Source organism: Camelus bactrianus, chromosome 2 (genome assembly GCF_048773025.1).
Source record: "Camelus bactrianus isolate YW-2024 breed Bactrian camel chromosome 2, ASM4877302v1, whole genome shotgun sequence".
NCBI classification, from domain to species: Eukaryota; Metazoa; Chordata; class Mammalia; order Artiodactyla; family Camelidae; genus Camelus; species Camelus bactrianus.
Window position 1 is genome coordinate 105781389 of NC_133540.1, and position 12927 is coordinate 105794315.

Genomic DNA, 12927 nt, shown 5'->3' on the forward strand with positions numbered 1-12927 from the left:
GATAGCAATGTTTCTTTTTATGGTATTTTCCTTAACCTAAAATACATGCGTCTAGAAGTTGTACACACTTTACAGATTTTTACTGTTCCTTTGGGAGCATAGTGATTTAAGATATGCAAAGCCTTTCTTCCCTACTTCTCATGTTTTCCAAATATGCAGAGAGCTTAATTTTAGGGCTCTTTTTTCCCCTCTGCTGAAGACAATAGTGCTAATATTTTATTTAGTCTCTTTATTACTCCTGTGAGGCTTGTACCAACTCGTTATACTGAACTTAATCAGGCACGCTAGTATTTTCCAGTGTACGTCCTTGGGCCGGTGTTTTGAATGAGATTTTTAATATGTTTTTATGTGCATCTTGAAGGGTGATCTTTTTCTCTGCTTGCTCTGAGGCAGTGAGGTTATTGTGTTAGTTGTGAGAGAGAGGATCATGGTAAATTTCCTATGCACATAAAAATGTTAAGGAGCCACGTTAGAAAAGAGATCCCTGGGATGCTGAAGCTGGTGCTGCCGTGTCCGGAGCAGTCCTTGCCCTGAGATCCCGTGGACGATGGCTGACCGTTCAGCTCCCAGACTATGTACTTGACACACGACGTGTGCTCCTCCCGAGCATCTGTGCATCATTTAGCGGTGCCAGTGTCCCCGTGGACTGTGAGTTAATGCCGGCCGAGGGAGTGGAGTGTCTTCTCTTCCTCCCACCTATAGTCGGTTCACTACAGGCGGCCACAGGGATCCCTGGAAAACAGAAATCAGACCCAGTGCCTCTCTCCTCAAAACTCCACAGACTCTGTCCCATTTTTTAATATATATATTTTTACTGAAGTGTAGTCAGTTTACAGTGCTGTGTCAATTTCTGGTGTACAGCCCAGTGCTTCAGTCATACATGAACATACAAGTATTTGTTTTCATATTTTTTCACCATAAGTTACTATAAGGTATTGAATATAGTTCCCTGTGCTATACAGTATAAACTGATTGTTTATCTATTTTATATATAGTAGTTAGTATCTGCAGATTTCAAAATTCCCAATTTATCCCTTCCCACCTTCTTCCCCACTGGTAACCATACGTTTGTTTTCTATGTCTGTGAGTCTGTTTCTGTTTTGTAAATAAGTTCGTCTTTTTTTTATATTCCACATATAAGTGATATCATATGGTATTTTTCTTTCTCTTTCTGGCTTCCTTCACTTAGTATGACAATTTCCAGGTCCATCCATGTTGCTGCAAATGGCATTATTTTATTCTTTTTTATGGCTGAGTAGTATTCCATTGTATAAATGCACTACAGCTTCTTTATCCAGTCATCTGTCAATAGACATTTAGATTGTTTCCATATCTTAGCTGTTGTAAATAGTGCTGCTATGAACATTGGAGATTCCTCAAAAGACTAAAAATCAACTTACCATATGATCCAGCAATCCCACTCCTGGGCATATATTCAGAGGGAACCTTAATTCAAAAAAATACATGCACCCAATGTTCTATCACATTTAGAACGAAATCTACAGCCCCAGCCTTGGCCAACCCCACCAATCCTTCCTCCCCATCACTGTCACCCTCCGAGCTTTCCCCCACACCCAGCTCCAGCCCACAGGCATCGTGCTATTCCTCACTCTTCACCTGCTGTTCCAGCTGGCTCTCTCCCTTCTGCCCTGGCCCTGGGATCTGTGCTCTGTGCTGGAAGAGGCCCTCCCAGATCACTCAACCCTAAAGAACCACCAGCCCCACCGCCACTGCTCCTGCCACTCTCCCCCTGTCCTCCTGTGTCTTACTCATGGTGCATGACTATCAGGCTGTGACATATTTGCTTATTTTTTTTTTATTGTCATTCTCCTCTGTTAGAATCAAAGCTCCAGAAGGGCAGGGAACTGTCCATTTAGTTCACTGTTGTTTTCGCAGTGCCTAGAGCAGGGCCTGGCTCCCTGGAGGCGCCCAGGCCACCGTGGCTGAGTTAATGAGGGCAGGTGGCATGAGTGGGGGTAGAGAGTGTTACAGGGAAGGCAGCAGTTTCATGTTCTCATCAGGGATTCCTCTCCTTCCTTTATTAACGGCTCTGCCAGTACAACAGTGACTGCTTCTCATTTTCTACGGCAGGGAAATACATGTGGTAAGAAAATCTAAATATAAGATATTGACCCAGTAGGCCAGGAGAATCACAGTGGGATTTTTTTTTTTTTAGATAAAATTTACATACCATAAAATTCACCCTTTTAAATTATACAATTCAGTGGTTTCTAGTAGATTCACAGAATTGTGCAAATGTCCCCACTCTCTAATGCCAGAACATTGTCATCACCCCATCCCCTAAAGCAGTCCCTCCTCGTTTCCCCTCACCCCCACCCCCCAGTCTCCAGCAGCCACTGATTTTTGTCTCAGGTTTGCCTGTTCTGGACATTTCATATAAATGGAATCATGACACATGACCATAGTTCATCCCTGTTGCAGCATGAATCAGTACTTCCTTCCTTTTTACAGGTGAATAATATTTCATTGTATGGATAGACCATATTTTGTTTATCCTTTTATCCACTGAAGGACATTTGGATTGCTTCCACTTTGGGGAGCCATGGGGTGTTGAAATCCAGGGTACAATACAGGACCCATTAGATAAGTACTCCAGGGAGTTTATTTTCCTAACACAAAATCAGTATATTTGTATGGAAGACCAGGCATGGCCATCTAGGAAACTGTTATTCTAGTATTATAAATTAGAAAAAAAAAGGAACTTACTGTCAAAAGGAGCTCAAACTGAACAGCATCTAAAACGCCCTACCGATCAAAACACTTCAGCAGTAACAGGGTTTGAAAGGAACTCCCAAGTAATTCCAGCCCCTTAAGACCAGATCCTAGGTCTCCCTTTGCATTTGTCTGGGGGGCTGCCAAAGCCATCGGCCTCAGCAGAGGCTGCTCACGAGGGGTTCTGCCTGCGGGACCCACTTCTAGCCAAGTCCCAAGAATGCATGCTTTCTCATCTTAGGAGATAAATGACATAGCACATAAACTGCATCTCAACATTCTGATGTTTTTTGCCTTGTTTTTGTTTTTAAATTAGGAGGGGATTTGTTTTTTTTTTCTTTTTGTGTTTTTGTTGTTTTTGTTTGTTTGTTTTTTCTAGCTTTGGAAAGGATGGGGTGCAGAAGAAATAGAAACAGCTATATAATTTAGAGCTAAATATTCACGTATTCAGTTGCTTCAGCCTTTCTCAAAGTATGGTCTGTAGACACCAGGGAAATACCCAAAACCTTCTAAAGGAAGATCCATGAGTGAGTTCAAATTTTCAGTTTCAAATTTTTTGTATTTTCAAGACATTACTTACCTTTTTCACTGCTATTGCAAGAGCAACAGTGGGTAAAATTGCTGGTACCTGGACACAAACAGTGGTGTAGTTGTACCAGAAGTCATTGTAGTCTTCACTGCCACGGACTCACATGGAAAAAACAACCCAGAAAAGCCATTTCACTTAAGAATGCCCTTGAAGAAGCTGTAAACCTCATACTGTTATTAAATCCTGAAACTTGATACACAGTTTATTAATATTCTGTGTCACAAAACGGAAAGTATGCACAGAGCGCTCCGGCTGCCTTCCACGGTGCAGCCGCTGTGTCAAGGCGGAGTGTCTGGGGATTGTTGTGAGCTGTGAGCTGTGAGATGACCCAGCTGCTTTTGTGAGGTTCCAGAAAAGATCCATTCAAAGGGCAAACTGGACCAATGGATTTTTTTTTTTCTTTTTTTTTATTGTAACATTAGTTTATAGTATTATGTAAGTTCTCTGTGTACAACAGTGTGTTTCTTCTTCTGTCTGCACAGCAGTGTGCTCACCACCAAAACAGTTTCAGGTTCCACAGTGAAACTAAGCTTTAGGAAACTGTCTCTACCTCATTAAGAGACCACTTGTTGAGTTTTGATGTTGTCTCAAAGAGTAGCCGTGGGTATTAGAAAAGGTTATCAAAATACGTCTCTCCTTTATAACTCCCATCTCTCTGTGAAGTTGGATTTCCCTCGTATATGTCAACCAAAACAATACGAGAATCCAGCTCTGTTAACCTAGACATTAAAGAGATGATAAAAAAAAATGTAAAACAGTGCTGATTTTCTCACTAATTTTTTTTGTTTGAGAGAATAGTTGTTTCGTAAAATCTGTTTATATTACATATATTGGGATTATTCCTGTTATGTTTAGATAAATCAATACGTATTTTTTAAATTTCTGTCTTAATTTCTAATTTGGTAATTATCGATAGTTATAAACCACATAAACAAAAGCTCTGGGAGATTCCTAATAAGCTTTAAGAGTGTTAAGGGGTCCGGAGAACAGAAAGTGTTAGCACGAATAATTTACCTGAACCATCCAAATGCTAAACCTGACAAATTCAACAACAGCTTTTAACTTTTTTCCTCAATTCAATTTTGAAATGATACTCCAGCTCCCTTGTGACAACCCAGTGGTGACGAGAAGGTCTAGTTGGACCGGACTGTGATTATGTTGGATAACTCGCTTATGTTGATCAAAGGACCTAACCAATGTGCCTCATAGCAGAAGCATGGAAGTTCAGAAGTAATCACAAGATACCTTCAGTTATTTTGTAGATTTGAGTTTGTTAATTTGGGTCTACAGAAGTTTGCGGATTAATTGCAGACATCTGCGTTTGTCCACCACATCCCCACAGGACATGTTAGCACATCAGAAACTATGTCTTCCATCATGGAATACCCTAGGTTTCTACTAGGCTATTCTGAAAGCCTTCGAGAGGGAAGGGTCACACTCTGGAGCCTGGCTGGGCGCTTTATATATTTAGCTCACTTTAACCTCCGAACCCCTCCAGGGTAGATAGTTTCACTCAATCTTTTAAGTGAAGGAACTGAATTCCATGGAGACTGATGACAAATAACCCAAGATGACGCAGCCTGTAACGGACCCTAGCCTGGTCTGTCTCTCCAGAGCCCACCGGACTCATCTTTCTCCCTCATTCCAGCACCACTCTGCCTGCCTCCCCACATAGTCGACTCTAACATGCTTGGTCCTTACGTATTAGACTGAATAAATATTGTCAAATATGTGCCTCAGTAAAACCCTGCATGACACATACCATGGGTTTTTAATTTTTCAACGGTACCGATGATTAAATTAGTATTTTTATTTTTGTTTGATTTTTTTTTTAATCAGTAATAGTGATTTTTGTTTGTTAATACCACTCCCTTCATCTGAAGCCATGTTTGTTAGTCACTGTTGGAATAACAAAATACCTTTAGGTAAGCCCCTAAATTCAGCCGGATCCTCAAAGCGCCGTATGCCTGGGATTAAATTGGTGCTCCCCTGCCCTCTGTAGGTTGCTTTTTGGAATCCCTTTCAGCCAATGCCAACAGACTTTACTGAGAGACAGTAAGAAGGCTCCCTAAAACCCCGTCTATGCTGTTAACCAAGTGCTTTAGTAAGAAGGGTTCAGAATGCCTTCTCCTGTCTGACTGCCCACAGCATGAAGCTTTACTGGAACGATTCATTTGATTTTTTTTTTTAAATCTAATGAACCTTGAAAATTGGTTAACAGGTCCAGTTTCCTTCTTCACGTTGGCTACTAGAAATCTGATTTTCATTTGTTACGATGTTTTACCCGTGTTAATGGCAACTTTACAAGGCCTCATCCAGTGTTTAAAGTAGCCTCAGTTCTGGCTCCCTGTGTGGCCATTGGTTCTTGTTCTCCTTCTGTGTTCAGCACTTTTCAGTGGATTTATCTTTGAAAGGATTCTGAAAGGACCTCATTTATTTTCTTCTCTAACGAGCCTCTCTTCTTTTCACGCAGGTACTGTGTTCGGGAACGGGAGAACCTCCGATTACCTGCTGTTGGGCAACTTTGTTTACACTGTGAGTGCAGGACGTTCGCCTCATTTGTGTATAAAGTCGAATTCGTTCATACGTGCTTATTTTATTTTCACATTTAAATATGTGCATCTCTGGATTTAAGGGTTGTTTACACTTCCCTTTAAAAATGAAATGAGATATTTTGACTGTTAGATTATTTCATATTAGGTTATAAAAATGTCATGTAGGCTCACCGACTTTATAGGCCTCGGGTTGCTCTTATTTTCAGTCTTCCTTCTTTACTCTTGTCCCCTCACGTTCTCTTTTTTCTCTTTCTTGTCCCTTTTTCCTCAGTTTTATTTTACTGCCCTTATTAATACTGTCTTACTTTCTTGAATTTATGGCAGATATTACCATGCTAGTTGGGTGTTTAACCAGGAATTATTCCAGAGTCTCATGATCACGGAAGTGGGACAGAGACCTCTACTCTTTGGGGACCTTTAACTCGCGCAAGGCATGGCCCCCAGTGTGTTAAGTCACTATGTCAAACGCTTATGGAGGATGTGCAGATGAGTGTGAGCCTATCTCTGCCATTAAAGAGCAAATAAAAAATGTTCTAGAACCATTTTTCCTCAAACATCAAAAGCACCACCTGGATGCTAATGCCCAGGGTCGCACAGTCAGTCTCCAGTGAAAGTTAACTGTAACCTTCAACTCTGAATTCTCTGGCCAGTGACCTTTCCTCTCTGCTCCTGGTCTCCCTTCTTGGCCCTCAGTGGGGCAGCGTGCTGTCCTAAGTACTAGGTGGCCATCAAACTACAATATGATGTTTAAATAACTGAATGATAGGAAGTTTAGACCATTAAGTAGCAGAGGAATTAAAGTTCTGGCAAATCTGGGGTCTCCTTTCCATTGACATCAGTCCACTGAAGTAGTAAAAAAAAAAAAAAAAAAGGAAAAACATATCTGGGGCCAGTCATTTATTCTCATACAATGTGAGTGCAAAACAGAAATCAGTAAATACTTGAGAGTTGGAGTAAGGTTAGAAATTAATCAGAGTATGTGCCATAGATGTCTCTGAGGGACACTTTCAAGTATCCAAGTCTTACGAGGAAGTGTTTCTTACATTTTGCATAATATTTTCTCTCATTTTAGAATTTCTTATATAGCTTAAGTTAAATAATACATAAATTTTAGTAAGAGTTTTATTTCTACAGACATTAATCCTTAATTGCTATTAGCTCTCCTGCTGAGGAAGCCCAAGTGCTTCTCTTTGTCCTGACCCTGTGACCTCACTGTGAAGCATCGGATACCACGTACATACACACCCTTACAGGGCCCAGAAGTAGTACCACGCACTTGAAGTGCTCACTGACCATCAGTGCTCGGCGAGCATCGCCCGGCCATCCCAGCAAACTACCGAAAGTGCCCTGAATTCCTTTGAAGACTAACAGTACATAAAGTTTCCTTACTGATGATAAATAGATAATAACAGGTAATTCTACAGCGCTAAGCACTGCTCTTGGTGTTTTATACTCACACCCCTGTAAAGTAGGTAGGCTTTGTCCAGCCCAGCTTGCAGATGAGGGGACTAAGACACGGACAGGCCAGGTAACTCGCCTTGTTCCTTAGCAGAACAGCTGATAGACGTTGGGAGTCTTGAGCACGTATAGCCTGACTCCACTTAACCGCCATGCCATCCTCTGGAAAACACGGGGCAGTTCATTAAACCCCAGTCCCCTCCGTTAGAATTAGTAGCACAGGCACCAGTGACCGTGGGTGTGTCATCAGGGAGGTGTAACCGGCTCTTACATTCTACTCCGCGGGGTTTCAAGTAAGTAAGGTTACAGAGTAAGTGCTCAGGTTTCTAAACACCCAGTTATATTACTTTTACAGCTCATCTCTAAAATTTAGAAAGTGGAGGCCCCAAGTATTACAGATGATGTAAAATAAAATTAAAGCCAGGCTGAAAACCCAAGTTACTGCAGACGATTCTCTGTCGCTATTCATGAATTGTACAAGAGGTAGGCAGGCCCACGCTCGGGAGTCTCGTGGAGGGGCTGCAGGGCAGTGACGGTGAGGAGGAGGCAGGGACGGGAGACGGGACGGTGGCACCTCCGCTGGGCGGTGCTGGCTGGTCGTGGTCGCAGCGTCCAGCCCCGCAGCTAACACACTTGTTTCTTTGCTTGTTGGGTGTACAAGTCGAGCTGTGAATAAGCTACCATTCCCATTTGATGAGCTATGGTATTTATGAAATAAAATAATATTTCTCTTCTGTTTTAGTTTGTGGTGATAACTGTGTGTTTGAAAGCTGGATTGGAGACATCGTATTGGACGTGGGTAAGAATTTCCTTAGTCACAACCAAGAAATGTCACATTTACTTTTTGTTGTTTTTTTTCATCCTAACTTCATGGGTCAGAATTGTGGTTAATTGTGGGGTTAATTGTGGGGTCAGGCATGGAGCAGGGAGAACTGGGGATTTTAGTTTAGAAACTGAGTAAAACCAATTTAAGGAAGTTTATTTACCGCAAGACTTCCCGGAGCCCTGAAGGTATTACTGTACATTGTGGACACCCCTGGGCGGGGGGGCTTGCAGCTTACTGACGAGGAGTCTTTTCTTAATAGAATGTGTGACAAGACTAGCAGAAAACCCACTGGAAAGTAATTTTCAAGAACAATAATATTAGCAAAAAATTTGTCCTCAGACATTTTAAATATCCAGTCTGAATAAAACAAGTTCCTTTCTGGATACGTTCATCCTGCAGTATATTCACATCCAAGTAGCGAGACCCGGGAAACAAGAAAAAAGCAGATACTCAAGGGAGACTCGACAGACGAAATTTGGACTTGACAGTCATTGGTGCAGATTAGTAGTCCCACGAGTGTCTTAGCATCTTTCAGTGCGAGCATACAGAGCCAAAATTAAGGCTGCTTAAAGATGGTTAGGGATAAAAAAGGTACAAGATGAGACCCACCAAAGGAAGTAGAGAAGGAGCAGTTCTAAATGCCAGCACCACAAGCGTTATAGCTGCGGTGGAAGACGTTAGCATTTAATGAAAGACCCAGTTAAAACACACTCAGTTATTTAGAAATCCCCAGGGATAATATTTTATGGAGGTGGTAAAAATCAGCAAGGGGGTGTGTGGAAGCTCCGTCAGCGTGGGGGTCCTTCGTCCACCTGGAGGTCCTTTGACTCGAATGTCCTTGCTTCTCAGTTCAGCCACATCGCGATCTGGGGCAGCATCGCACTCTGGGTGGTGTTTTTTGGAATCTACTCATCTCTGTGGCCTGCTGTTCCAATGGCCCCCGATATGTCAGGAGAGGTAATGTATGCTAATCGCTCACGATCGAACCAACCCGAAACGCTGGTATTCATCAGCGAGCCTTCATGGCTGAAGCCTGGGTTTATAGTAAAATAGTATTTGACAATTTAGAAAGCTGTTTTTAGTCCAAAGTTGAATGATAAAAGTTTAGAGAATATTTTAAATTTGGACATTTTACTTAAATCTGACTTTTCCTTTCATAAGCATAGCTGGGATAAGAAAACAGGGTTGTCAGGAGCTTAACTCATGTTAAGAATAGCCATCTTATTTTGTAGTTGGCTTTATTTCTTTGATAACTATGTAAGTTTAAAAAGCTAAAGATCTAATCTGTTCTTAGAAGCAATAGTGCATATATGTAAACTCAAAAAAATTACAGTATACTGTATGTATGTATGTACATGCAATATAATGTGTATGTGCAGTCGAACTATAATAATTCTACATAATAAAACTGAAAAAGGGAAAAAATTTTTTTTAAAAAAGGGATATCCATCTGAAGGATGCCATTTTAATTTGACCATAAATCCACAAATGCATTTTGCATAAGAGATTTGGGGAAACTGTGAGCTTATGCCTTCAGAACCATCTGTCATTTCTTCTCTTATCTCTGATTCTAAAGAAAAGGCTACTGTGACTAGATTAAATGCACTTTTAGAGTTGTCCTCATGACATCAGTTTGGTTTTCATTCTGAAAGGGTTGGGACAGCTGACATTTCAGCCTATCGTGGTCCACTTTCAGTTCTGTCTTTCAGTTTCTTGTTACACTGGTAAGAACTGAGTTATTAGGTGTTCGTAGGGGAGTGTCACAAGATCTCCTTTCGTTCAGAAGAGATTCCAGCAGTAGGAGGGTTTTTTATTTCAATTGCAGGAAATTTGACATAAAATGTATAAAAGAAAATGTGGAAAACATTTCAGAATTTCCTGTGACCTCACAGTAACTAGCAAATCAAGGTAACATGAGCCCCGTTACAGAACGTTGTTTTCCCGCAGTCATAGGAACCCTTTCCAGGGGTTCCATGTATTTGTTTCCCTAAGTACTTACTGCCTGAGTACCTTTCACTTTTGACAGTCTGGTTTATAGATCATTTTCCTGAAATTTTATCTGACAGCATCCTGCTTTTTATAAATTAGCAGAATGCAGACACATTAAAAAAAATCTGTGGTTAAATTTATTAGAGAAAGGCATTATATACTATTACAGCAAAACCAGACATATCAAGGAGTGTGTACTTCCTTCCACCCGAAGTGAAGGCTTCTTTTGAAACATGTACTGTGAACTCGAGAAAATTTACAGCATGTGTTTTGAGGAGAACAGAGAGAAAGCTGACTCCATCTCCTCCTTCCCTTGGTTTGAGTCCTTTTTTCCCAATAAAATGAAATCAAAGACTGTATACGTCTGCTGATGCCACTTGGAAAGTCCAGTCCTGTCCTTCATTTTTATTTGATGTGCGCTGTCCGATTGGACGTGCTTTTCCCCAAGGTCAATTCTAACGTAACATCTTTTTCATTAGACCTCAATTTATCTCATGTATGAATGTTTTATCTTCAAAATGAATGACACAAAGGGTTTTGAAATTGAGAACGTTTAAGCAGCTGTAGCCGATCGCTTTGAAGACAAGAACAGAGTTTTTGACCACCTACTTCTAGGACAAGTGTGAAGTTTGACTGGCTTTTAGCCAACCAAACAGAATTCTCCCCTTGCCTGTAGAATTCCTGGTATTACCCAAACACAAAACATAATATCTATCTCCTGAGATTTGCGGTGATGCTGTGTTTAATTCAAAGTGAAATGAATGTCAGTACCCCATCACGTCTCTGCTCACTTCACGTACACCGGGACGTGCTAACAGGGATTCTTTTCCTTGTTGTTTTATTGCTGCTGATACTTTGAATGTAATGTTTAAATAGCTGGTGCTTCGCTGAAAATAGGAAGAATGGATTAATGCAGCTGTAGGCTCGACTAGCTTGTCCAAAATGTAAACTGTTTAATGTATTCAAAGAAAAGAATAATACTTTAAACTTGTGTAGTACTTAGTGCTTGCAAAGCACTTTGGTGTGCAAGTGTGTGTAACTGAGCCTCATGACGGCTCCAAAACAGAAGGACAACAAGAATGCCACTCAGAGTCTCAAGGAGGGAGAGTCTACACTGACTGTTTCTTGGGCACTAAGCAGTGGGTCCCTAAGAATGTTGCAGCAATACTCAGTAGTCACTAGCTCTATTACAGTCTAGTTAATTTCAGAAAGAAGTAACTACCCTTATATTTACATTTTTTAATCTTAAAATTCTATATTTCAATCAAGAATATAGCCAGACACATTTCTGTGCTAGTAGTTACATCTGTATAAGTCAGACATAGAGATGTAATTGGCCAGCTATCTTGAATATAATTTACTCGTTCATCTGTTAACTTTCATAGCAATACACTATTATAATATGTATTACTATACACTACATGTAGCAATACAGTGCTGTAGGTAACACCAGGATAAGTACGGATATCAGCGTTCCCTGACTTGACCTGTTCTTTGTCATCCGTACAATGAAACACAGCCCAGGGCACCCGAAGAACATAACGCTCTCCCTGAGGAGTCCTGGTGTGGTACAAAGGTAACCTTCTGTCGCCACCACCAACTGGGTCGTAAGTGTCCGATCCGAGGACTAGACTCCAGTTCTTTTCTGTACTGATGCGGCAGACGTTCCTTCCAAAACTAAATAATTAAATGTGTGTTTGGGTTGTCTGAAGGCATAGTGAGTGCCTCCAGGACAGTCCAGCGTCAGCAGAGGTGGGGTGGGCAGCCCGAAACAGCAGCCCCGTTCCACGCCCCCTGCCCTGTCCCGGATCAGGTGATGTTTGGAGGGTGGAGTACTGTGTGGTTTCAAAGGGCGTTGACACCGTAGAGAGGCTCCTCAGAAAGACAGCCAAGATCTGGGAAGAACAGCTCCAGAAACACTAGGGTATACCGAGCACTTTAAGTGCTTCCTCTGCATTCATCCAGGCGATTCGGCAGCTGTTGAGATTCTTCTGTGGGTCAGACACTGTTCTAGACACTGTGGATTCATTTGCAAATAAAATATACAAAAACCCATGCCCTTCTCAACTTTCCTACTGGGAAGAGACAGACAAATAGAACAATTGGGTTAAATATATGGCCGAATGTAAGTGCTGTAGAGACAGACACAGCAGGCCAGGGGAGTCAGGATCTCTGAGACTCAGGATCTCCTCCGTGTTTCCCACAGAGCCATGTGCCTTTTACTCACGGAGAGACAAAGAGCATTGGAGGGGCTTGAGAGACAGGTGTCATGATCTGACTTAGGTTTCCGCAGCAGGATTCTAACTGCCGTGTTATGAGCCACTGTGGAGATTATTGCAATAACCCAGGCCAGAGGTGGCGGTGACTTGGGCCAGGAGGGCAGCAGTGGTGAGAGTGGTCAGAGTCTGAATCCAGTTTGAAGGTGGAGCCAATAGGATCTGCTGACAGACTGGATGCGAGGAGTGAGAGGAGAAGCAGTCAAGGCGGACGCCATCGTGTTGGCCGTGACCGTCGTCAGGCCATGCTTGTCCTCAACTCACTGGATCCCCCCCAGCAAACTTGTTACCGTGCCCATTTCACAGATGAGGGGACAGAGGCACAGAGAAATTAAGTACTCATCTGTTACCCCACTGATATGCTGAGTGGCAGAGGTAGGATTTGACTGAGCTGTCTGGTCAGCTACCTTAAACCCTGCCCTACCTGCTCCTCTGGTCATAGTTATCCAGAGGAACCTGAGGTGGCACCTGAAAATTAGACGTCCGAAGGGACTAACCCTC

At 41.9% G+C, this 12927-nt stretch overlaps 1 protein-coding gene across 6 annotated transcripts in view; it reads left to right on the plus strand.

The window, feature by feature from the left end:
• ATP8A1 (ATPase phospholipid transporting 8A1) overlaps positions 1-12927 on the plus strand; it is a 214507-nt gene that overhangs the window by 174886 nt on the left and 26694 nt on the right. For all 6 annotated transcript variants that reach the window (XM_074348531.1, XM_074348524.1, XM_074348539.1 and 3 more), the window contains 3 exons: positions 5796-5857; positions 8078-8134; positions 9011-9118. In XM_074348531.1, coding sequence (XP_074204632.1) covers positions 5796-5857; positions 8078-8134; positions 9011-9118 — 227 coding nt within the window. The remainder of the gene's footprint in view (positions 1-5795; positions 5858-8077; positions 8135-9010; positions 9119-12927) is intronic.